At 39.6% G+C, this 25507-nt stretch overlaps 1 protein-coding gene across 2 annotated transcripts in view; it reads right to left on the reverse strand.

Annotated features, from left to right (window-relative positions):
* kcnab1a (potassium voltage-gated channel subfamily A regulatory beta subunit 1a) overlaps nucleotides 1-25507 on the reverse strand; it is a 121543-nt gene that overhangs the window by 28705 nt on the left and 67331 nt on the right. For both annotated transcript variants that reach the window (XM_074679247.1, XM_074679248.1), the window contains exons 2-3: nucleotides 11118-11161; nucleotides 221-258 (exon numbers count right to left, since the gene is read on the reverse strand). In XM_074679247.1, coding sequence (XP_074535348.1) covers nucleotides 221-258; nucleotides 11118-11161 — 82 coding nt within the window. The remainder of the gene's footprint in view (nucleotides 1-220; nucleotides 259-11117; nucleotides 11162-25507) is intronic.

The raw sequence follows: 25507 nt of genomic DNA on the forward strand, positions 1-25507 counted from the left end.
TTTGCCATCTTCTACTGAGAACATTTTAGTATCAATGTCTTATCTAAATGTCACAAAATTTCCTCTGCACATGACATTTAACAACATGATGTTCACTTTCGGCACACGTGTTCAATACGATCCAGACTGATCCTTACAACATATATCGTACAACAAGTAATCTGTATGATCAGTCAGCTCAGATAGAGGAAAAGTTAAAGAAAAAAGAAAGTGTCCATACCTCATCTGTAATCTGTCCTCCGAATGTCACCCATGTGCCTGAGGGAAGAAGAAGACATGTCGCCATTAGAATACATCTCAGTGCTTTCCTTTCAGTGTCTTTGTGTGTCTGCATGCATGATTGATGTCCTGGAGTACACACTGCTAATACTCCGAGCTGTTGCACCAGATTAGGAAGGGTATCACGTTCCCAAGTCAAAATCTGTCCTTTTCCAGCTTACTTCCCATGATCAACTTGTTTCTGGCCTGTTGGCACCTTTTGTCTTCACTAATCCTTTTAAATCCAATTGAGTCCTTTATTACTTAAACAGCCTGTGTGCCCTTCACATGTCTCTGTGGTTTTATGTGTAATGAGTACAGTTATGCACGTCTGACTAGGTGCTCGTGATTTCCATGTTAACATGTCTGATACAAGGCAAAAAACAGACACTATATTCACTAGGTTCCCTCGCTGACTTATGTATGTCTCTTTGTAGTGGTGAGAAATGCTTTCTCGCTCAGGTTATATCAAACCATTTTTAGCTATCTTAAACTGTTTTATTCTGTCAGACAGACGGAGAGGGAGCAGGAGGGAAGAGTAAGTGTCTTTTTATATCATAAAACGTCTGGAGCAGACCTTTAAAAGCTTACGTGCCTTCTGGGAGTTCCAGAAAAATCTGGGCTGCTTTACACCATATGCAGCAGTCTGTGTTAGAGTGTTTGACTATTAGCAAGGGAGTACCAAAGGACTGACTGTCACTTTTTATGTGTTTTTTTTTTTTTTGCATTATATATATATATAAAACTACATGGGTAGTTACCCGTGACAGGGCTCCTTTGCATGGAAAATGGCCTGTTTTGCTTTAAATCGATACATAACGGCTCATTTAAATGTATGCAGATAACTGTACCACAAACAGATGTCAATAGCAGAGCAGTGAGCAGAGAATCTAAGCCTTGGCATGTGCTTTGTAAATCAGATGATGTCTTTTTGGCTTATTTCCACAGGTTTAGCAAGTGCAATCGCTGCACATCCCTTTGTAATTCAAGCTACCAGGATGTTTTGATACAGTAGGGTTGATTACTCTCCACATTGTAATATCATCATCATGTCCTAGGGGTTTAACTCAGAGATGACATCCTGAGAATAACTTGGCCCTGTTGGTGTATAACTGTATTATCCTGACTCCATCAAGAGCAGAAAGCCGTGGTTCTCAACCTGCATCATCAGCAGAGTCATGAGCGAAGGTTGTCTTTTCACTGGAGGAGGGGGAGTTGGGATAATGGTAACTGATGGAACAGTCGCTTTTGGACTCTATTAACACTAGTAACCATGGCAGCCTCACCAGGCATCTTTACAGCCCCACAATTACGGTAATTAGATATCCCCCATGTTATGAAGTATATGCATGTTGTTTTTGCAAATTCCCCCCACACGCATATTTATGAAAAACTCACCGGTGTTTGTGCTATTTGCGTGCATGCAGGAGTGTGTATGGTTTCCAGCGTGACCGAACTGTAATCACAGCCAAAGCTTTGTGTTTGAGCTGGAGGCTCAGCATGGGAGGAACACCCTGCAGGGCTCTAATGCCACAGCCACTGCTCTTTGAGTTCAGCTAAGTTTGATGTTCGATGGAAATAAAATCGGTCCAAATGATCAGCTGTTGTTCTGGCAGCTGATTGCGGAAAGTGCACTTTAGGTGTCACTTGATGCTTCTTCATACAAGATTCAATCTGATGATTTCTTCCTGACACAGTGTAATCCAAACTAAACAAATGGTGAGCCTGTAACATCAATATAAACTGTAGAAAATAAAGTCCTTGTTTGACTGGATTCAAAATTTCCTCCTCTCAATCTTTTCATCTGTGGTTAAATCTCCGCTCTTTTTCTACATATGTCAAGCCCTTCACACAGAGATTTGTAGAAACGAGGCAAAAAACTCGCACGAGATCATCTCTACCAGGCAGAAAACTAGAGAAGAAGAAGTCAAAGGAAAAATATGTGTCCTGGACTCTTCAAGCTTCAGTCCTGGCAGCGTGATAGATGGCACACATTTGCATGAAACATTTATCTCGGCTGAACTGATCTCCAATTTTTTCAAATGTTGCAGCTTCTCTGCCTACAAATTTAATTGATGAGTCGTTTTTTTTTCTTTTTCTTTTTTAAGCCCAGTGCTGAGCTGGTTGTGCTTGCATGGCTTTTATTCAGACAAGACGCACAAAACAGCAAACCAAAGTTTGAACTGGAGTACAAAGCAAAACTGTCCCAGCATAATAAAAAAGGGTATGTACCACAACTGGCTCAGATGTAATTAAATTGTATATTATTTATTATGTATATTTATTATTGTTTATTATCTTCTTTTTCTTGTAAAGTTTCTTGTGAAGTCATCTCAATTAAGTTATTCAGTTAACAGTAACCCAACAGATGTTGGGATGTTCAAGAATAAGGATGGCTACGGAATTAGGTACTTTTATAGGTATCGACCAAATTCTGTCAAAAGCACCAGGTACTGATTCATGTAAAATCAAAAGGTACCACTTTTAGGTACCTAAATGCATCTTTGTGACTGTGAGGGAGTGGAAGAGTAGATAATTTTCCATGCTGGACATGAACACAGCACTGCAAGGTTATATATATGGAAGAATAAAAACGTTAAATTGAAAAAAAAAATATTATTAAACAAATTGATATTTTTTACCACATACACATAAAAAAAGGACCGAAAAGTGGTACAGTTGAGTACCGGTACTGATTGCCAGGTACTAGGCACCGGTACTGTATCGTTTAAAATGTGAAAGTTACCCACCCCTATTTAGGAATGATTATTAATTATGCAAATGAAATCAGGTGTATTTGGCAACAAAGCCAAATATGTAGCTGTTTGAAAACTTGAAAATGTGTAGTGTAGACATTCAGCTGTCCTCTACAATCTTGTAAGGGTTTTAAGGATCCCTGGTTCCTTAAGGTGCTCTGGTTAACAGAATGTCTGGAACAGAGTGTTTCATCTTATCGCGAAAACTCGGGGGATTGAGATTAAACCTGAACCAGTATTGATTAACTTGGGCGTATCTGAAAGACTAAAGAACCTGGAAGCTGCTCAGCAGTGTTTTCTATCCTATGGGCTTCTCACTGCTAAGAAATGAATGATCTTTGAAGCACCTACAGTTAGGCACTTGGAGAGCACACTTCACTTGGGGGGGAATAAGATTTATACTTAAAGATAAACTTGATAAATTTGAAAAAGTGTGGCACCCTTTGATCTCCTTTTTGCAGAGCTGACTAATCAAATATTGTTTAAGAAATGTAAGATGGCAGAAGCTATCCAACTAGCTCTGTCAGTTGGAGATTGTTAACTCAGGCCTGTAGAAATTGTTGTTATTCTAAAAAGAACGATCTATTTAAATGAGCTGTAGAGATCTTGTGTTTTTCTTTGAAAAAATGTATTGAAACACAGGATCCCTTGGTGCAGCCCATACACAAGAACACAGAGAAACAACAGAGTCTCGTTAACATGCATATTTCCCATTTCTTTACTTAAGTGTCTGCTAAAACTCCTCTGAAACAGCTGAGTTGACACAAACTTCATATTCAGGAAACAAACTGTTCTCACTCTTGACTTCACAAATTTAACTTCTAAAATGCAATTTAGGTGTAACACTGTTTCTCCACTGTCTGGATATTACTAACTTTCTTTCCCAGTGAAAGGGAATAATAAAGTCATTTCAGAAAGTAAAAAGTAATAAGAAATTGAGGCATGGCTATAAAACCTGATCTTATTAGTTGGGAATGGCATAAGACACTTCAGTGATGTAGAAGCTGAAGAAAAAGACTCAGAGTGTGAGTCCACAGGACTCAACCTACCTGCTGTCTTTTCTATACCTCAGGACTGCAGAGTTTCCTGGGAGAAACATTTTAAGAATTCATCTCTCAGTAACTCTGCATCATTGCAGAGAGCACCCAGGAGAAAGAGTGAACCTGGACAGCATGTGTCATGTGTGCTGTGAGGGGGAAGAAGTTACCCGTTTGCACATGAGTGCTGATACTTCAAATAATGCTGATCCCAAACCTCTGCATTTGCGTTTTTATTTTGTCAGCCAATTAAAATGGGTTTGCACTTTCAAACATGCACAAAGAGCCGGTGTTCCCAAACCAATTACTGCAGCAGGGTTTAGGCCAGTGTGTGTTGACAGCACGGTGAAGCCATGCAGACCACCCTGCAGTCAGTCTCTCTGTTAACTACTTTCAGTGAATGCGGAGACAGTGAATTATCTACAGCTGCTCACTGCCTGTGAGGGGTCATGATGACATTACTTATCACTTCACTTATCAATTTTTCCTTCTGTAGGCCTCCCCTGGGGGACAATTAGTTTTTAAAAAATCAATTCAGTTTTAATTAACTACTGTGAGGTATTTCTCCTCTAGAAAGAGAAGCTTGTTACAAACTCTGTGACATTGCAGATACACCATAATTGAATTTGTATTATATTGTGCTTGAAATGTGAAATACGTTTTTTTTTTCTTGTTAATGGAATCTAGATAGTTTTTCAGTTCTTCTTAGAAAATGTGGTTGTTATAGTTTCCAGCAAGAGAGAGAGAGAGCATCTTATCAAAACCTCTCCTACTCACTTTGTATGAAAGTCAAGAATGGAGGAGAAGATGAAAGCAGAAAAGCTCGGATCGAAAAGAAAGAGTGAAAAACAGAGGAGAGACAGAGGCCAGCGGGACAAAAGTTAAACTGTGAAGTCAGGAGTTGCATGAATCCTTTTTAATTTTCTCTTCACATCTCATCACCACTCCCTCCGTCCTGCAGTCCGTCCCTTGCATAATGACAGCGGGTGCAGAATACTAATTCAACTGCAGGTTCAGCTTGTCTCCCTCATTAGCACACAGCAAACAAACCCATTTCAAAGAGTCAGTGTTCAGACAATGTTTCTCTAAATCTTCATTTTCCTTGTAATTTCTCAGCTGTACACTCTTAATGAGCTACAAATACGTTTGTAGAATCTGGAGGGGGGATTTCTGCTTATTAAGAGTTATTACAGTGTGTGCAGAATAATTATAGAATAACAAGAAACAATGATTTATGCTCAGGCTAAATTTAAATTTCAAATTAATAGCAAGAAGTTAATGTTTGGAGAAACAATTAACCATGAAAATGACTTGGATGTCCTTTAAATCATGGCACAGCTGGTGGTGGACTTTAACTGTAGCTTTAAACTGTATTTAAATAACTAACGAGGTTTGAGACATTATACTTGGGTGCCATCACATCTGAAAATGTTTCTTCTGATGTCAAATACTTATTTAGGATATTAAGTGCTGCCAGCAGAAAAGCAATTACCAGAAGATGGTTGAAACCAGGGAAACCTACTGTGGAGGAATGGATCGATATAGTTTATGATATGTTTATGATGGAAAGGATTACTTTTGCTCTGAGACTCCACCAAGAAACCTTTTTAAAAAGATGGGAAAGATGGATAAAGTATGTCACACCAATCCGACCATCATTTGTCTGAAGTGAATTTTTTTTTTTTTTTTTTTTTTTGGTTTTGTTTTTGTATATTCCCTCTGTAGAGGGTTTTATATGCCACTGAGATTTACCCCATTGTGTGTTACTTCCTAGTGTTCTTGTTCTTATTTTATTGAAAAAAAAAAAAAAGGTTAAATGTAAATATCACTGATAGTGTTGATATAAGATGGGTACCTCACACTTTTGGACTGCTTGCTGAATGTGGGATACAGTTGTACATCTACAAATGGTCAAATGTGAGATATAACATGTATCATCATTGTTTGTGTGGACCTGGACTTTCACAATAAAAAAAGAATTAAAAAAAAAAAAAAAAACTAACGAGGATAGACAAGCCATTAAGACAATGTGCTCCCAGCATGAAGCCCTGCTTGTTCCACGGACAGTCCCTAAAAGTAGGATGGGAGGTCGCGCCTTTAGTTATCAGGCCTTTGTAATCCTTTGTGTGTCATTATACCCTATACAGATCTTTATCTGCTTTGACACAACTCTTTTATAGAAAAGTTTTGAAACAGCATTTAGTGTCCCTGCTATGTGCCCTCTGTCCTCCTCCTCTCCCCTGCCAGCATCAGGTCCACCCTGAGCGCAGCATGTGGCAGGCAGCTGGCATTATGCTGACCTTTTCCTGCACCACTTTGCTCAGCCAGTTCGAGTCAAACCTCTCTGTCTACCATGAACCACCTGGGGCAGCAGATCTTAGAGCCCACCTCAAAGCCAGACTCTGTTCCCTGAAAAACACAAAAGTTTGACAGTGCAGCGAAACACCTCATTGATCCACCAATAACACTCAGAGAAATACTTTTGGTGCTTTAATCATATGAAGCATGCTTACTGCTTTTTGAATATGTTTTTGGTCTCTTACTCTATCAGAAAGATCATCAGACAGATGGTGCAGCTTAATAAAGAGATACAACCAAAATCAGAAACTAGGATTTTTTGAGGTCAGTGCTGCTGCACATCATAGAGGCTACTCTTTCAAACTCACTTCATCTGCACAACTAAAAATGAGGGAAATTACCCTGTGAATACTGGAGTGTAAAATGCTTCACACTGTGTGAGCCCAGCATCTGATCTTCCTTATGCTGTCTCTGAGAAAGAGAGTTTATTTAACTTTAAAGAGGTGGGATTCCATCTGGGGAGGGAAAATGAGCATATTTTAAGCTGAATACCAAATTTCTTTACCATGCAGACTGTCTACAGTATGAAATGGTGAAAAATGGCCAAATGTGTCTCCTTTTTGAGCATTTGAGTTCTGTACATATGTCATTTTCTACACTTGAAGCTCAAACCTTCATTTGAAGTAACATCGAGCAAAATTCATTTGAAATCATTGCTTTAATAAAAGATACATGTGCCTTGATCCCATCACCAAAACATTATTTCTATTGATTAAAGCCAGTACAAGCAGCGTCTGAAAAAACCATGTTGGTATCTATGCGAAACATACGCCTTAATACGGCATTATGGGGTTTCCTCAGCCAACGGGGATTATAGGTGTTTAACCATAGACTGTATAAAACATGGACGTTGTCTCGCTGACGTCACCCATCTGTTTCTGAAACGGAAAATAAAGCACATCAGCTATAGCAGCCATATTAGTAGTGGCAAGGGCTTCGCCTACAGCCATAGGGTGCCTGTCGGTCCTATGACCCTGAGCCGGGCCTCTGATTGGGGGCGCTCGCGATCTTAATATCCTCTGAACGGCCGAGCTAGAAAAAAATTGACCCCCCTGTACAGTGGGTGCCGGTATTAAAATTAGCGACTCAGACAGGAGATGTTTTTGAACCAGGCTGTAAATAGGTTAATTTCTGCTTTAAAAATGGTTTTTTTTGGCTTTGTATGTATGAGACTTCTGGTACTTGCGGAGCCAGCCTCAAGCGAACACTCAAGAAACAGCAGATTTTAGCACTTCCGCATTGTCTCGTATTCTTAGACTGGAGGTTGCCGCTTGGTCACAACCAAGGCTGTTCCTGTCTCTCAACTACTTAACACAGTTTCCAGCGTGTATACCATTCTCAAACTCAATCTATACTAATATATTCATGTATAGGGGCGGGAGAAAAACATCTAAACACATTGTATCAGGGTTTTTTGTTGGGCAACAGCAAAATCTGGATTTTTTGTGGAAAAAAAAAAAACTTTTTTTTTTTTTTATTCAATTTTTTTTTATTTCAGTCTTTGTTTATAAACTGGATTGGAAAAAGTTACCACTGTCCTCCAGAAGGGGGTGAAATGTTTCTCTATGACTCATGTTATGTGCATTTTATGGTAAAATATGGCTCCTGATAAAGTCTCTACAACTTACAACAGGAGGGTCGACAAATTCCTAAAAAAAAAAAAAATACCCTGCCAGGACCAAACACAGAGTCACAACCATAGACTGTGTAAAACATGGACGTAGTTTAGCCAACGTCACCCATCTGTTTCTGAAAGGGAAAATGAAGCACGTCGACTATAGCGGCCATATTGGTAGTGGCAAGGGCTCCACCTACAGCCATAGGGCGCTTGTTGGTCACGTGACCCTGAGCTGTGCCTCTGATTGGGCGAGCTCGCGATCTTAATATCCTCTGAACAGCCGAGCTAGAAAAAACTCAGCCGTTCGTCATCATTTAACTTTTTCACATGGTCTGGTTTTAAAAAAAGCAAACCAAAAATCACTTAAATTGTAAATATCGAAGCATTGCAATTTAAATCAAATCGGCAGCCCAAAAATCGTAACAGAATCGAATCACAAGAATAGCATACAGTCCCAGTCCTATTCATGTATGCATATCAGAGGCAAGATAACGGACAGCCCATCAGCACTAACTTATGTCACTTCCACACTTTTATAAACTGTTAGCTGTATCTTTGGTAGTACTTCTGAGTCACAACCGTCTCAGTCTTGATCCTGACGCTCTTGCTCAGCACGTTATGTTCACTTATCTACTCTTTCATTGAAGTCCAGAGATATTTTACCCAAAACACTGAGTAGATCACTCCTGGTGAAGGTTGGACTCTTAAAGCTTGCTTAACACTCATTTAGGGACCCAACTGCTGAATTGGGTTTAAACTATGGCAGCTAATCCAGGCCTGGGGGCAAACTCTTGGAGGAAAGAGCCTTTTATTTCAGTATTAATTTTAGAGGATTTTGCAGACCAGCCTGTTATATACCCACAGTAGTTCCTGCTTAAACCTTCCAAACTCCTCAGAGAGTTTCTCAAACAGTTATCATCACAGCTGGTCCACTGATATGGGGCAGGACTTAACTCTGGGGAAAAAGTTCCTCTTCCCCTTGGAAAGAGGTTTCAGAGTTGATGCTTGGAAAGATACATCACATATTTATACATGATATCAGAGTATGCTGTTATAACTCAGCAGCTCCTACAGTTTAAACCGGTTCTCTGTTAGAAATCAGATAAAAAAAGCTATAAATATTACAGTTTCTGGGAATCTGAGTTGTTGATAATTTGGTTTTTCTCTTAAACTTCAAAGATGGACTGTGGATTACTGTATAAATTAATCACATATCTCATTCTTTATTCAAGTACTCTGGTGATCAGTCAAATAGTAAACTTTAAATCCGTCTGTCTAAACCCACACTACAGGGCCTGAATAATGAATTTGGAATTCATTTATAGCACATCAAATGGGAAATGTTTTAAAGAATGACTTACATTAAGATTTTCAATCTTTTACTACGATCCAGAGCTGAAAGAGTTCTTTCATTATTACAATACTAAAACATTCAGTTTCCCCTGTTTTTTTTTCCTGTGTTAATTTATCACAATCTTTTTGCTTTATTTCATCCATGTGATGTTTCTCCATTGTCCAGTCATACATTAGTTCTTTAGCTTTAATAAGTTTTATTTGTCTGTTTGGTGAAGTTATAACCCAATAAAAACATAACACACAACAAAGAGGTTTCTCTGGTATGTCCTGTTTGAAACTCCTGAATAGTAATAAGGATTTTTTTTTTTAATTACCCATTTTATAAATGTTTGATTTGCAGAAAACATATGTATTTCACAGATATAGGCAAGTTCCATGTCTGATGGTATATATCCCACAATAAAGTGACCCATACTGTTTGCTTGTCTTAACCTGGAGCTCCCCTCACACCAGAGAGAGGAGGAAGGTACTGGACGAATATTTTTGGTGGACAGGGGCAGAAAACCAAGAACAAGTTTAAAAAAACACACATACACACCTCTCACAAAACACACACACCTCTCTGCTGTTGTTTGAGAGCTCTCCATGGTGACAGGAATAGATTGGTCAGTGTGTGTGTGCGTGTGCGTGTGTGTGTGTGTGAGCCTGTGTGTGTGAGCCTGTGTGTGTGTGCTTGTTGTCTTCTTCCCACTCTCAGGCTAAATATTGAAGCCGAGTTGGGGGTGGCTTTGACTCTCTTGTGTGAGAAGTTAAGAATTCTATCAACAACCCACACACACACACACACACACACACACACACACACACACACATACACACACACACACACACACATATTTTGGAACAATACCAGCTGATCAGGTTACATTCAGTTTACCTTTTTTTTTCCAGAAAGAAACCTGGACTATTTGTGTCAGTGGGTTTGTGTGCTCGGTCTGTGTGAGTAATTATGATCTGCAGAGTTGTTGCTTAAAGAGACACTAGTATGCCTTCCCATGTTTGAAACATGTATATACAGTAACAAATCTGGATGGCTGCATGAAAATGTGTACAAATTTTCAGGCTGCTGAATTCATATGTTGCAGAAATCCTTGGATCAGTTCATAAATTTCTCAGAATGGTATAGTTTTTTAAATAGAACAAGAACTTCATTAGATCTTCACGCGACTTGCTATAATGATGTCACCACATAAAGATCTCCAAACTGGTTCATGACACATTGGATGAGTGGGTCTCAAACGCCAAGGACTGCCCTTAGCTCTGTCCCAAACAGGCCTCTAGAGGGGTGGCCTATTAGAGGAGAAGGGGTTTCTTGAGGAAAGAGCCTTAAAGAGACAGCAGCTAAAATGAAGTGTTTCAGACAGAGACTGAGATAAGGGTTTTCTAAAAGACCAGTCTGAGAAAAACGGAGAACTTTATGAGCTGTAATTTATGTTAAGCTAATAAAGGGGGACCAGAGGGAAAGTATAACGCTGAATAAAAATGCATAAAACTCTGTCTTCAATATTAAATAGTCTGTACCAGAAAGTTTTACTCCCAATTCTGAATTTAATACTGTTTAACTTGAGCCAAAGGAGTTCATTAAATGTATGAGTACAAGGACTTAGTCAGAGTTCGTTTACAAGAGCAAAAACTGTATAGTGTAGACACAGATTAATATGGTCCTGAGAGGATGTTATCTTTACATCTCACAGAGGATTGCCTTTGGTGAAACAGAAAACAGTGTCTACTCACCAAGTCCTAAGCAAGATACTCTGAGTCCTGACTTTCCAAGGTTCCTGCGAAAAACAGAAAAGGAAATATTACTTCACATGTACTAAATAGACTACACAAGGTAACAGGTTGCATGTTTTGCAAGTCTTGTTATTATGTCTTTTAGCCATGTCCGTGAATAGCATGATGCTACTCTGCCTTCAAGTATTTCTTCTGTTGCTGGGTTAGCATAACTAGCTCGTCCATCTTATTGAAGATAGATCTTACGTTCCTAATAACGATGGATGGAAGGACAGGTGGATGTTGTCACTTCTTAGCTCACACCTGTGAACCAACACGTCGTCCTCACCTCCTTCTCCTCACCTTGTGGGAAAACATCAGGCCTTGCACCAGTTAGCATTGAAATGCTACAGGCTGCTAACAACTGATTTCACATGTAAATAATGTGGCCATGGTTACATGTAGGATCTCAAGACAAACACAGGAGCAAAAATAGTAAAAAAAAAAAAAAAAAAAAAAAACACTGAAGACACAAACATTTTGGTGCCCATAACCAACAAATGCAGGGCTTGAAGCAGGAAAAAATCCTGTGCCTGAAAGCGGGGGGGGGGGGGGGGGGGGGGGGTTTACTGCGTTTAATATTGTTTTTTTTATTAATAATAATAATAATAATAATAATAATAATAATAATAATAATGAAAACAACATTAAACACAGTAACACTAATTTTTTGTTCACACAAACGGTCAGTCAGCGATACAGCATAAGTACCTGTGGCCATCGCTTCCGGTAGGGTCCACAATTTTGTTGTTGGATAATTATGTTTGATATGATCAAGGCGGATGATGAAATGCTAAAGTTTACCTGAAATAGATTTAAAACCTTTTTAAATATAAATGACCCCTGTGCACACTCAAATAAAGACTACCTAAATCAGGTATTCAGCTCTGAAATGGTTGTGCTCCTTAAATATGAAAATATGCAGACTATTGAAACAAAGTAATTAAAGGAGGAGCATAATATTGCATTCAATGAAAGTTGTGAAGGTTGAAGATTAATTGAAAAAATAAAAACTAAACTGAAAAAGCTTTCTAGAAACACTGTCTACTTTAATATTTATTTACAACAGCAATTTTTCACTAATAAACTAGTACCATACTTTCTGGACTACAAGTCACTTCGTAGTACTATCATACATTTTTGAGGTCGTATCAGTCAAAAAAATGCGTCATGAAGACGAAAATAACGTAGGCCTACATAAGTCACACTGGACCATAAGTTTCATTTATTTAGAATGATTTGGTTTGTTTACAGTATTTCCAGAGTGAACTTTTTACATATAACTTTTAAAATGTTTGTTTATTAGGAGGCTTAAATACTGTTCCTACGGCTTCTCATATCTATGATCAGTTTCACTTCTCTACGTGTCCTCCTGTCTTCTCCTCCTCCCCTGCTCAAGGTGAGTGTTACTGGTGAGAACGGTGCACTGTGAGCTTAAATGAGCTCCATCTGATAAATGTCCTCACTTTTAACAAGTTACGGAATATTTGGCGCTAGATTGTGACTTAAATCCCGGAATCCGTTTACCATAGAGAGCAAATAAGACGCGAGGAAGTTTTAAAACACGTTATCAGGCGCTAAACACCGGGAGCTGTCACAGCGTCCGAGACGAAGGCTGAAGACCAGCGCGTCTGGGGCGCCTCTCAGTAGAAGACTTTGCGAAGGGACCAATGAGCAAACACTGTGTGCAGGCAGTGCTCGTGGGAGTTGTGGTGTCGTAGTCTCATACTGCAATGGGTTTAGTATTTCAGATGCCGTTTCAGAAAACTACAATTAAATAATTCAACCCGCCGAAGTCGCTAGTAGGAGTGACGGTTTTACTGAAATTCGCATGGATAAAAAATACATCCATGCGCGCCCGATTGCGTGATTACAGACTCGCTGGCGGCGCAGTTTTCGAGCGGGTATCCCGATTACGTGGTAAACTTGCTCTCTGAAGCCAAGCTTCTTTGTTGTCCAAAAACATCTCTCAATATCACAGCTTCATTATAAGGGGTTGCTACTCCGCTTCTGCTCTCCGCCTCCGTCATTAATTACTCTCTTCACGAAGCACATTTATCTGACAAATTAGACGGACAGTGCCATATTGGACGATCGTTCTGCCAGTCACACTCGTCATAGACCAATACGCATCAAGCCACGGTATGACATAGCGGATTTGGGCCGCTGCTGCTTGTTTGTGAAAGAGAGGCGGGAGCTGCTCTCTGCAGCTCCCGCCTCTCTTTCCTGACTGGTTCAGTCGGAACTCGATCGAGTGAAATCAACGGAGGGCAGTCAGGCCGACCTGCAGGATTTCACAATCTGGCAGGTTTGTCTACGCCGGAATTCCGGCACTATGCCGGAGGTCTTCAAGCCCTGCAAATGAACCATACAAAGTAATGAACCACTCCAAATGCAGAGATGACGATAAAGAGATGACAAATTACAGGAAACGGACAAAGAAGAGAGAGCTGCCACAACAGGCAGCCACAACCAACAGGGCGGTGCCTAGCAACAAATATATTTTTATATTTTATGATACTTTCATGTAGAGAAAACAAACCGAAAGGTGTGATTACGGGGAGGTTTTTCATTCAGAGGCTGAATGTAGCTCTGTTTGTGATCATCACATGACAGCTTGACAGTGTTTGAAATTGCTCCTTGACAGGAAATTGAATTTCGATCTCCTGAAACCCCCTGGTTGGAGATCTGACACTGTTCACCTTCCATCATGTCAGGGAATTGTTTATTGGCTCTTAAATGTGACTGTCCAATCAGCAGGGTGGAAAAAAAAACAGGCATGCAAAACGGAGACAGTAAATTTAAAACACCAGCACATTAACAAATGAAAAACCCTGATTGGAAGAGTGCAAACATTGACTGAAAAGAAAATGCCATTAAAAAGAGAGTATGTTTGTTTACTGGAGAGAAGAAAATATTATGGAGTCTGCCTGTACATTTACTGGTTATTTAGCTTCCTTATAGCCTCATAATGTGTTATTAGAACAACATAAAATCTCTGGTGTGTAAAGTTTCTATGGAAATCTCAAAGACATGTAGACTAATTAATACATCCCTCTATGACTCCACACCTGTCTCCACAAACTCATTAACCCCAAAATGCTGAAAAACAACCTGCTGAAGAAAATGCACATCAACTTTATCCAGTGAAAGATCTCACACAGAAATAGGGATGTCCCGATATTACATTTTCACTTCCGATACGATACCGATACTGCAGCATTGAGTATTGGCCGATACCGATATTAATCCGATACGATATCAGCATTAAACATGCACAATTTTATTACTTTTTCTGTAGTATGTCTGTCATGTTAGAAAAGGCTTAATTAAGTGATATTATTCAAACAAAGAACAGTAGTCAGCAACAGTAGGTATGAGCAAAAAATGACCTATCTATTATTAACCAATGGGTTACAGAAACTGCTTACATCTGAGTGCTTATATCGGAGATTTTAGATGCATTCCGATACGATACCGATACTTGTTTTTTTGCTGATATCGGACCGATATCCAATATCAATATCGGACTGGGACACCTCTACAAAGAAACACAAAAATTCAAGAACTGAGATTGTTTCTGCTTCAACTGTTAGATGTCATTATCTATTTGAGAATACTAAAACACTTTTTGTTCACAAAAGAAATTCATTTTCAACTCCTTTCACTCTCCAGGTCTGTTTTGGTCTCCACCAACTCTACAATCTCCCGTTGCCTAGCTGATTTGCTTACTTTTGGACAAATTGAATTAAATGCATTTAATAACAAACAAAACACAATCCTGACATTGTTCTGATGATATTTATGGGGAAAATCAAAACAGTTCAAATTCATCAAAGCTTTTCACCCAGGAGAAGCTTGACATTGGAAGAGACACAGTTTCACTCTCAGGTTACAGAAATACAGCAGAGGTTGAACCTCCTGTCTGTTTCACTGTTGTTTGTGATCTGGCAGATCCCTGCCGTGTCTGATCAAGCTTGACTATCAATTATTGTACTGTCATGTCAGCTTCCTAAGAGCATGCACATGAACTGATGAGTAAACTGATGCTAAAGGACACACACATGCACACACACACACATTTAGACACCAACCCTCAAACCAGACCTACAGTTTTCGAGCAGGTGCGAAGCTATAACTGCTGCTTTAATTCATCAGCTTGTACAGAGCACAGGTGGTGCAGTGTTCCTGTGAGACCAGGACATGCTTTGTTTTTGTGGCTACTTTTGCTTGCTCAGGAGCCTTGTTCGGAACGAGAACTTAGAATTGATCTGGAAATAAAACCCACGTCATCACTTTTATTTCTGAGCAAATTATTTCTTATCTGACCTCAAAGAGCAGAGGGAAGGAGAGAAAAATCTTTTGGTGTCACACTGTGAACTCCTTGAATGAAACACCAGCTGGGTTTCCATTACACCTAGAATTGCGCACAACTTGAGTAAAGTAAAACGTAACGTCTGTCCAGATGCTGCACTGATAATGATGATGATTCATGAACATTAGTGTTTTTATTCTCTGGTCAAACTTTCGCCCGTGATCACGCTAACTCAAAAAGGCAGGAACAAAACACTGAATGAAAATCATCATCTCAAGCTCACATTCTCTGACGCACACACCTCCGCCCTTCCCTCCTGCTGCTCTCGGACTCTGATCGCAATAAAATATTGCAATAAAGAAACAGGTATATGTTATCATATTTTATCTGCTCTGCTCTTATTTATATGTTAGGGTTAGGATTTTTGTGTTTTTGACCGATCCTTGTGAAGGCATCAGGATGGCTGTGAGCCGGTCAGAGTCCGAGAGCAGCAGGAGGGAGGGGCGGAGGTGTGTGTGTGTGTGTGTGTGTGTGTGTGTGTGTGTGCGTGAGAGTATGTGAGCTGAAGATGATGATATTCATTCAGTGTTTTGTTCTGCCTGTTTTGAGTTAACGTGAACACAGGCGAAAGTTTGACCAGAGAATTAAAAACACTAATGTTCATGAATCAGCATCATCATCAGTGCAGCATTTGTACGGACGTTACATTTTACTTTACTCAAGTTGTGCGCAATTCTAGTTGTAATGGAAACACCGCAATTGTACTTTACGGAAACTTCAGAAATATTGCTTTAATTTTGCGAAAAAGTGTAATGGAAACCCAGCTTATGTCACAGTTAACCCCTTGAAATTTGCAACATACAGGTCTCAACACAAAGAAGATGCCCATTGTATCCAAATAATAGAGCCCAACCGATATGGGATTTTTGGGGCCGATACCGATACTGCGGGCAAAAAAAAGCCGATATCCAATATATCAACCAATAGCCAATATATCGGCTGATATATATAATATATAATAAATTCATTGATATACACAGGATATATACTGTATATAATCATAAATCATTATAATACCCATATGATTCAAGACAGAGACAGAACACTATTAAATTAAAACAAGGAACTTTAATTATAAAACTGTCAACATAAGAACTGTAGTGTAAACCAATGATAAATAAGAACAAGCTGTAAACACAACAATAAATAAAGAAGTCAAACTGTAAACACCTTTGATAAATAAGTCAAACTTTAAACACAGTAAATATAAAAAAAATTAAAAATGTAAACACACAATGAGCAACTTAAACGACCTTAAAACGCCGAATTATAGTCTTACATTAAATAATGGTGGATGTGTGAATTAACAGTAGCATTTATCTCTGTTTCTCTCACAAAAAAGCAACTAACACGACGTTAAAATGTCGTTTTAAAGTCTTTCATTCGATAATGATGGACAGAGGGGGTGGGCACTCAGGCAGTGTGCAGCCCAACACACAGACACACAGGGAAAGGAACGACAAGACCGGCAAGACCGATTAATCGGTCGGGCTCTACCAAATAATGCCGACTGATTCATCTTCTACACATTTGATTTAACAATTTGTTTTTGTTTTCATCTTAGATTACAAAATTGCAAAGTTGCATTGACTGAAAAGTACATTAGTCACAGGTTTGTTTGGTTTGGTTTGGGGGGGGTTGTATGTTTTTGGTTCGTTGTTGTTTTGTTTGTTTGGGTTGGTTTTTTTTTTTTTTTTTTTTGCAATGTTTCATTTTTACTCACCTGGCATAACCTCCTAATGCTATTCATTGCTGTCATGTCACCTGTGTATCCTTCAATATCAGAATCGTTAATTGGGTGTTTTGAATTAAGTCACCCATGGCAAATCAATTTTAGATGATGGATGAGATCTCACAAAATCCCAACACAGCACACTCACCGTTTCATACAAGGTGAAGAACAAGTAACAGGAGGTTATTTGTTGTATGTACATGAAGGCTACAATTGACTTAAAAGCTGTGGCCACAATTTTTATTTTTTGTTTGTTTGGGGTTTTTGTGCTTTTTTTAAATAGCTGGGTAAAAGAAATCTGTTTGCAGGAGTTAATGTTAGTGTGATTAATACTATTTATGAGTCATCTGCAGTCTTTCAGCAAAAGGCAAGCTTCAGCCCTGCAGGTAACCTTGGAGAGAAGGCGGAAAAACAGATGGATGAAAAGTATCTATATACCTCATCTATATTACCTACCCATAGGATAGTTACACTTTTCAGCACTCTGCTGCATGCTGTCTCATGCAGACCTGCATAAATCTATTGAACTTACTTCTGTGTACATATAACTTGCCAATACTGCTAGTTCTGACTCTGAAAAATTAATGTGTTTTTTATTCTGATTAAAGACGATCCTTTAAAAAGTTTTGAGTAAAGGTCTCTTATAGTCTAGTCAGGGCAATCTTTTAAATTTAGATCATGTAGACTGGAGGCGCTGAGTCAGGCACAAGATGCCCCGCCAGCAATTAATGATGATGTCCCTGTTCCCAGCCACGACCATGAATGATGAGAGTCCAGGTGAACTCTATTTCAGGTTTTAAAAGAAACGCTTGGCTGGAGTTGGAGCAGATGGAGACAGATCTCTTTACAAAGCTAACACACAAAAAAAGAAAGAATGAAAACTGAAAAAAAACCTCCCTGCAGTGATGAGTGGAATGAAAACCAACAGATAGTCAATTTGGACTGAGCACTTGCAAAGGAGTGTATTGTTATTATGATGGCGTCATTTTCATAGCTGATGTTTAACACTTCCTTTACACACCTGACAAACAAAGTCTTCCTCTCATTTCAGTGTTACTCATTTTTTACACCACATTTCAAAAAGCAGAGCACAACTTGTTGGTGCAGCTGCTCGCTCATAAAGGTTTTTGGCTTACAGTGTGGGGCAGTGAGGTGGAAAGACGTTTGAAAAGTGGGGTCCACTTTCTTTTAACCACTCTGTGACCTTTTTCTTCCATGTTGACTAAAGTAATAAAGGAACAAATTACTTTTCCCCGATCAGCTTGGTTGGCCTGTGTTCTGCTGAACCTACACAATACATCCTCCCATTCAGCTTTCACTGAGGTAGATTGCAAGATGGATGAGAGAATGGCACTGAAAGGAGGCGAACAGATGAGATGGAGGGAATGATGCAGGGATGAAGAAAATAAGATTACTCCTCTTGGGAGATAGAGTGAGAACATGATCCTCTCCCTCATTTAAAACCTCTTTCAAATCGCTCCTCATAGATATGCAAACTCTTATAGCCACACATATATAAATAGCCAACCCCCTACCACTAAACACACTCATGCTAATGCAGCCGTCCTTGCCCATCAAATATTTATTGAAATATAAACCCCCATAGCTGCTTTCCCAAACAAATCTACCATAACAAGCCTTCTCCTTCAATGATGCTATTCATCTCCACTTAAACATGTCTTCATTTGCCTGGTGATAGACAGTAATGACTTTCTCTAATACCCCGGGAACTGTTGCAATATCATCCTCTCTCTTTATCTGCCAAAACACACTCTCTCTATCCTGCATGTCAACAGTCATCACGACTGATCTGTCACTGATTTGCCCATTACCTCCTTCACTTTTGAGGAGGGAGCTGCTCAGTATTCATCATGAAATGTATTTAGGTTATGCTCCCAGTCTGCATTTTCACCATGATGATATTTTACTCCACGGTTGGATCTAGGCTAAGAAGGCTCATCTCGAGTTGCTGCTCTAGATGTGACACATTTTAAAGAGCCTCTTTGAGTATTTGGCTTATTACAAGATAAACCACACATGATTTGGCTTCACTCATAGCTATGATAGTGTTTTATTTCTAGGTGCACTTTTCCTTTAACAATTACATGGCTGACTTGCAGAGGGACTGCTTCCACCATTGTGACCAATTTTCCAAATGAACGTTGAATTGCCGTTTACACCGTTGAAAACAACAGTTATGAGCCACCAGAGGACATCTGACACACTTCTCCACCTTCTCCATCTAGTGTAAAACTGTGTGTGTGTTTGTGCTTGTGTTGGAGAGAGTGAATGAGACTAGGGGAACACAGTTGAGGCAGAGGTGCATGCCTAAGGCCACCTGAGCTCTAGATAAAGTAGGTTACCATGTCACACTAATCGCTCAAGTTCTAGCATCACACACATTTTGTCTGCAGTGATGCTTCCCACCTTATGGTTATTACACACAAGTTACCTCATAGTTCCTCATGCTGCTTATGTCACTGCTACGTATACGTTTACAATCTCTAGACGATTTCCTCTCTGCATTCTTTTACTTTTGTCCTTGTTGTTTTTTCTTTTATGTCTTTTTTTATCTTCTTTACTTCTTTTTCTGCATTCTAAAACCTCTTTTCCTAGACTTGTGCTTCATTTCAGCCCCCAGCAACCAAACAACCCAGTAAATTAAAAGACGGGTCTGGCTGCAGACCTCACATCTGCTGAAATTTGGGCTGGAAACAGAAACATTTCAATACAGAGTAACTTCTACTCTGTAAAAAAGTTCACATCATAAGAATTAGGAATGGGAGAAAAAAAAATAATGCATTTTTTTTTTAGCGCATTCAGTCCATTTACATTTAACTCCTTCATTTTAGTCTTTATTAAAGGCTGGGTTGAAAATAAATTGAGATGCTAGATCCTCTGAATAAATCTTAAAAACCAACTCACATGTGATGTGTATTTTGGGGGAAAATGTGGCTCCTGATATGGTCTGTAAACATCATCATCTTCATTCAACTTTTTCACTTGGCTTATTGATTAAAAAAATTAAACTAAAAGTCACAAATAACAGAACTATCAATGACCAAATCAACTGGAGTGTGTAAATAAGATACAGTATTGATCGTAGTATACATTAATGAGTAGAACAATAAACTAGAACTGACTTCCTGATTTTGTTTTCAGGTATACTGCTGCTACTCAGAACACAAGCATAGGACCAATGTAGATTTATAATGGTTATGATAAACTGTGATTGGAAAATGGTTTTATTCATTACAGGCCTGACAGTGGAGATTTAGGTCTGCAGGATAAGCATACCTGTCATTATTTGGATTTAAAAATAAGGGAAGTTTTCTAGCTCCTGCTGTGAGCTGTCTCACCAATGTTCGGTACTTCGGTGTGTGTTCATGTGGTGAAAATTTATATATTTGTCATATAATAAAGTACTTAATTTTTTCAGTTTAACACACATATTCTTACCTATAAAAGTACCTACTTTGGTACCCATCCCTAGTTCCACCTCGATATAAAGGGGTAAAATACTCTAGCTTCCCGCCCAAGACAGAAGACTTGACAGCTATAAGGGTAGGAGCTTGAGAGGTGAGGAGCTTGAGTGGTGAGGTCTGCAGACAGACTCTCTTGCAAGTAAATTACTGACAAAATTAATTCTGTGGAAGGGTCCCTCTATTCAAGTCTTTGCTTAAAGGTCCCATGCAAAAATCCCCCCCAAACCCCCTCCCTGCTGCTGCTCCAGCAGCCATCACTGCTTTATTTTTGGCTGTAAACAGCCACATAGTTCCATGCACAAGCTTCCCATCTCGGAAGAAGACAAGACTAAGTGGCTAGAGTTCATTTACCAAGGAAATGTGCCAGCTACACTCAGTAAAACTGTGCATGTGTGTGCTAGTTACTTCACGGCCAACTGCTTTTCCAACTTTGGACAGTACAACAGAGGGCTAGCAAATAGACTGGTCCTGAATCCAGGTGCATTACCAACCATCCGCTAACAAACTTGTGCTTTTCCTCAGTGCCCCCCCTGTCTCTGTGTTAGCTTCAGGATGCTAACTGTAGCTGCGGCGGTGTAGCTGTCGTTTTAGCCTGTAATGTTACGGTAAACCAGCTTCGCTGTTTTCTAAACAATGTGCACTCAGAGCTTGTGGCGCCACTCTCAGTGACACGGAAGAGCGTGGCGGTATCAGGTGTGGCTCATTTACATATGAAGGTCATGCCCACTAAATCAGACCGTTTTGAACATGTTACTACTATTTCACAAAGACATCAATGATCAATACTAAACTGCAAAAAAGGAGCATAATATGGGACCTTTAAGCTTTTTTTTCCAGAAAAAAAAGGCTTGTAATAAAATTCCCTTCCTTTTAACTTGTTTTGGAGTTTGTAAATTAAGCATTGTTATCAAAATAACTACAATCTTATCTTATAAGACCAGTTCCCAGTGACTTGTAAGGGCATCCACTGATACAGCGAACAAACGATATAATTCAGGTTGACTGGATGTCAGTGTTGTTATTCAAAAGCAGGAACAGATACTAGAGGACAGTTATGCATATATGCATTTCTCCCCTTTCCCCTATCACATGAACAATTTCCCCCTCACTTCTTTTTCTATTTTCCATCTGTATCTCAGCATATTTAAACCACTCTGGGTAATTGCTCTTTTGTGCAAATCCAACAAAAGCCTTCACATGCACAGCTCTGAATGTCTGTCAAGGTGCCTCAGCAAATAACTTTTTATTCAAATCAGAACTAATCTTTTTTTGGGTCTTATCGCTGCTGCTGCTGCTGCTGCTGCTGGTGATGATGATGATGATGATGATTTTACTCCTCACAGAAACATGTTGAACTTCAGATTCCTCATTGTTATATCTTTGCTGACTTTACAGCAGAGCAACATCTTTACAGTCTTGTGTTTTTATACCTGTAATCTGAAGAGAGGGAATGTAACTCTTCAGAGATATTTGTAATAACATATTTGTATAAAATCCTCTATTGGCAAAAAAGGATGCCGTGTTAATGACTTCATTTCAGAGGAAAAGAGAGCCATCTGCAGATAATTATCATGTTGTGTGGACTAATTACCTCTCCATATTTAATTGAGTGAGTAATTAAGAGAGGAAGATTGAGGCAATGATTGATTATAAAAAAAAGAGGATCTGCTGAGATTTCAACTATTCAGACATAGCAGTGAAATCCAGACGAGAAAGCTGAAACTCTCCAATTAAATGTTGCAAGTGACGTGCAATATGAGCTGTGTAAGCTTTAATGTAAATAAACCTGTTGACCTGTTAAAATCTGTGGAGAAACCCAAAAAGCGACTCTGAAAAAGGACCGCGCAAGCAGAAATCGAGAAGACAGAGAAAGCCTGACAGTGATAAACCGCACCATAGAGGCAAAGATCACAACAAGCATTAATCCAGAGAGAATGTAGAGAGTTTGTGTTGTGATTAATGATGAAGAGAGTGAAATAAATATTTAATCTTAATTAGACTGAAAAGAGAGAGAAGGAATAAAATCAGATTCAGTGTGCTAGATATGCAGATTCATGCACAGGAAGACAGCCATGCTTTTTGAAGTATTGTTTTCTTTCACTTTGTTAGCACTTTGTTAGCACCTACAAGATCTAACACTTGTGCCTGCAAGGAGAAAGCACATGAACAGAGGACAGACAAAAGGAGCATGAAAGGAGGCAGAGAAAACGGTGATGGATCAAAGCGGATGGTGATGGATGGTGATAATTGACACCTTTCACTGACCTTTGACCTCAGTCAATTACACATGATTCTCCTTCATTATCATGTTATTTAGAAAAAAAAGGAAAAAGCAGTGTATAGTGTGTATATTCTTGTTGCTAGGCGCCGTCCTGTTGGCTATGGCTGCCTTTTGCAGCAGCTCTCTCTTCTTTGTCTGTTTCTTGTAATTCTTTTGTCTCTTTTTCGTTATCTTTGTATTTGGAGTGGATCATTACTTTGTATGGCTCATTTGTTGGTCATCGACACCAAACTTTTTGTGGCTTCAGGGATATTTTTACTACTTTTCTCAGGTGTTTGTATGGAGATCCATCCATCCATCCATCCATTTTCTATACCGCTTATCCTGTTTAGGGTCGCGGGTGGCTGGAGCCTATCCCAGCAATCATTGGGCGAGAGGCAGGGTACACCCTGGACTGGTCGCCAGTCAATCGCAGGGCTGCCACATAGACAGACAACCATGCACGCACACAGTCACACCTAGGGACAATTTGGTGTGACCAATTAACCTGGTAAGCATGTTTTTGGACTGTGGGAGGAAGCCGGAGTACCCGGAGAGAACCCACGCATGCACGGGGAGAACATGCAAACTCCACACAGAAAGACCCACCGGCCGAGATGGGGATTTGAACCGGTGACCTTCTTGCTGTGAGGCTGCAGCGCTAACCGTTGCACCACCGTGCAGCCCTGTGTGGAGATCCTGCATGCACATTAGCAGCCTGTAGCATGTCAGTGCTAACTGGTGTAAGGCCCGATGTCTCCCCACAAGGTGAGGAGAAGGAGGTGAGGACGACGTGCTGGTTCTCAGGTGTGAGCTAAGAAGTGAAGACATGGACCTGTCCTTCCATCCATCTTTATTAGGAACATAAGATCTATCTCCAAAAAGATGGATGAGCTAGCTGTGCTAACCCAGCAACAGAGGGAATACCAGAGGGTAGAATAGCATCATGCTATTCACATACATGGCTAACGAAGCTAACATCAGACACCAACACCATGTTGGAAGAGCTTCACCTGCTGTGAGCAGACAGGATCTAGGAGACAGAGATGGAGCATGACTGAAGAAGCTCAGTCCTGGACCCTGCGTAGGTGGAGGCTGGCTGAACTGGAGAATGATGGACAAGCTGTCATCATCTATTTTCTTATGGACCTTTTTGCACTTTCTATATACTTTCTTACTTTTGTTTTCTTGATTGCTGCTGTGATTTCAATTTCATTGTACTTGTTACAATGTCAATAAAGTTCCATTCTATTCAATTCTATATGTTGTATTGTGCAGGCTGTAACCCCATAGCAGTTATTCACATTTATCCCATGCTTCAAAGTTGCTGCCTAAATCAGTTTTGATATATATTTATATATATATATATATATATATATATTTTTTTTTTTTTTTTTTTTAAGAAAAGTAAATCCAAATCATCACTTTAAAAAGCTTCATCTGAAAAGTAAGCAATCCATAACTGTGCAAGTCACTGTGTGAATGTGCCTCTTCTGTCACGCCTGGCACGCATACATTAACACGTAAATGGAGTTGTGCACACTCTCAGCTCTACATGCACCTGCTTGCATGTTGTGCCTGTGCGTCTGTACCTGTGTGTCCGTCTGAGATAAACTGTTTACCCTGAAATATGAAGCAATCTCAGCAGTAGGGCTATTTCATGCTTATCAAAGCCCAAGCACTGAGTGGAGGGGTGGGGGGGTTAAGAAGTGAGGGGAGAGACTCTGAAAGCCTATGTAACAGTAGAGTAATACAGCAGCCTGTGTATGGGAGTAATATAAAAGCTGTCATCGAGCAAGCAAGGAGAGATAACACCACCAATGGCACCTCGAGGAAGCACACTTTCAGCCAATCACTCCTTTGACACCTTCCCAGCTGCAGCTGCAATACTTACTGCAACAAGGTCAGTAAACGTGAGCTGAGGGAGATTTGTGGTGATGCCTGTGTGCACATGTTGGTTTGTGTGATTATACAGGTCCGGACCAGGGAAAATGTGCATCACTGAGATTTACAGTGCCATATGACTTTGAGCCTTTTTATTTAGATATATGAGAGATCAACAACATCCAAATAAGAATAGGGAGATGTGAAGAATATGACTCTCAGACAAACTCTTTACTCTACTCTTGGCTTTCTACATTTCAATGATCGAAGGCTTCAACAGCCCACTCATACAGAATATGTTCATAAAAATACAGAACATATTTGTAAACACTTACTAATTGGGCTGAACAGTATGCAAATGTCTCCCCTGTAGCATCAACTTTTCATTCAGGTTATTGAGTTCTGTTTTGCTGGTGCAATGCCTCTCTGCTTGATGTATGCCTTGCATCTCCATGTGGTCGTTTTGTAACGTCCAATGTCACAAGTCAGATCTACAGCTTGTACAAGCATCAATGAGTGTCAAAAACCGAATTGAAATGTTGAATTTTAGTCTCATGTTTTCTATAAACATTGGCAAAGTAATTCAGAAAATAAAGTTTTAAATTTAAACTGTGA

Source organism: Halichoeres trimaculatus, unplaced genomic scaffold (genome assembly GCF_033239565.1).
Source record: "Halichoeres trimaculatus isolate MK-OKI-2021-1 unplaced genomic scaffold, fHalTri1.1 fHalTri1_scaffold_9, whole genome shotgun sequence".
NCBI classification, from domain to species: domain Eukaryota; kingdom Metazoa; phylum Chordata; class Actinopteri; order Labriformes; family Labridae; genus Halichoeres; species Halichoeres trimaculatus.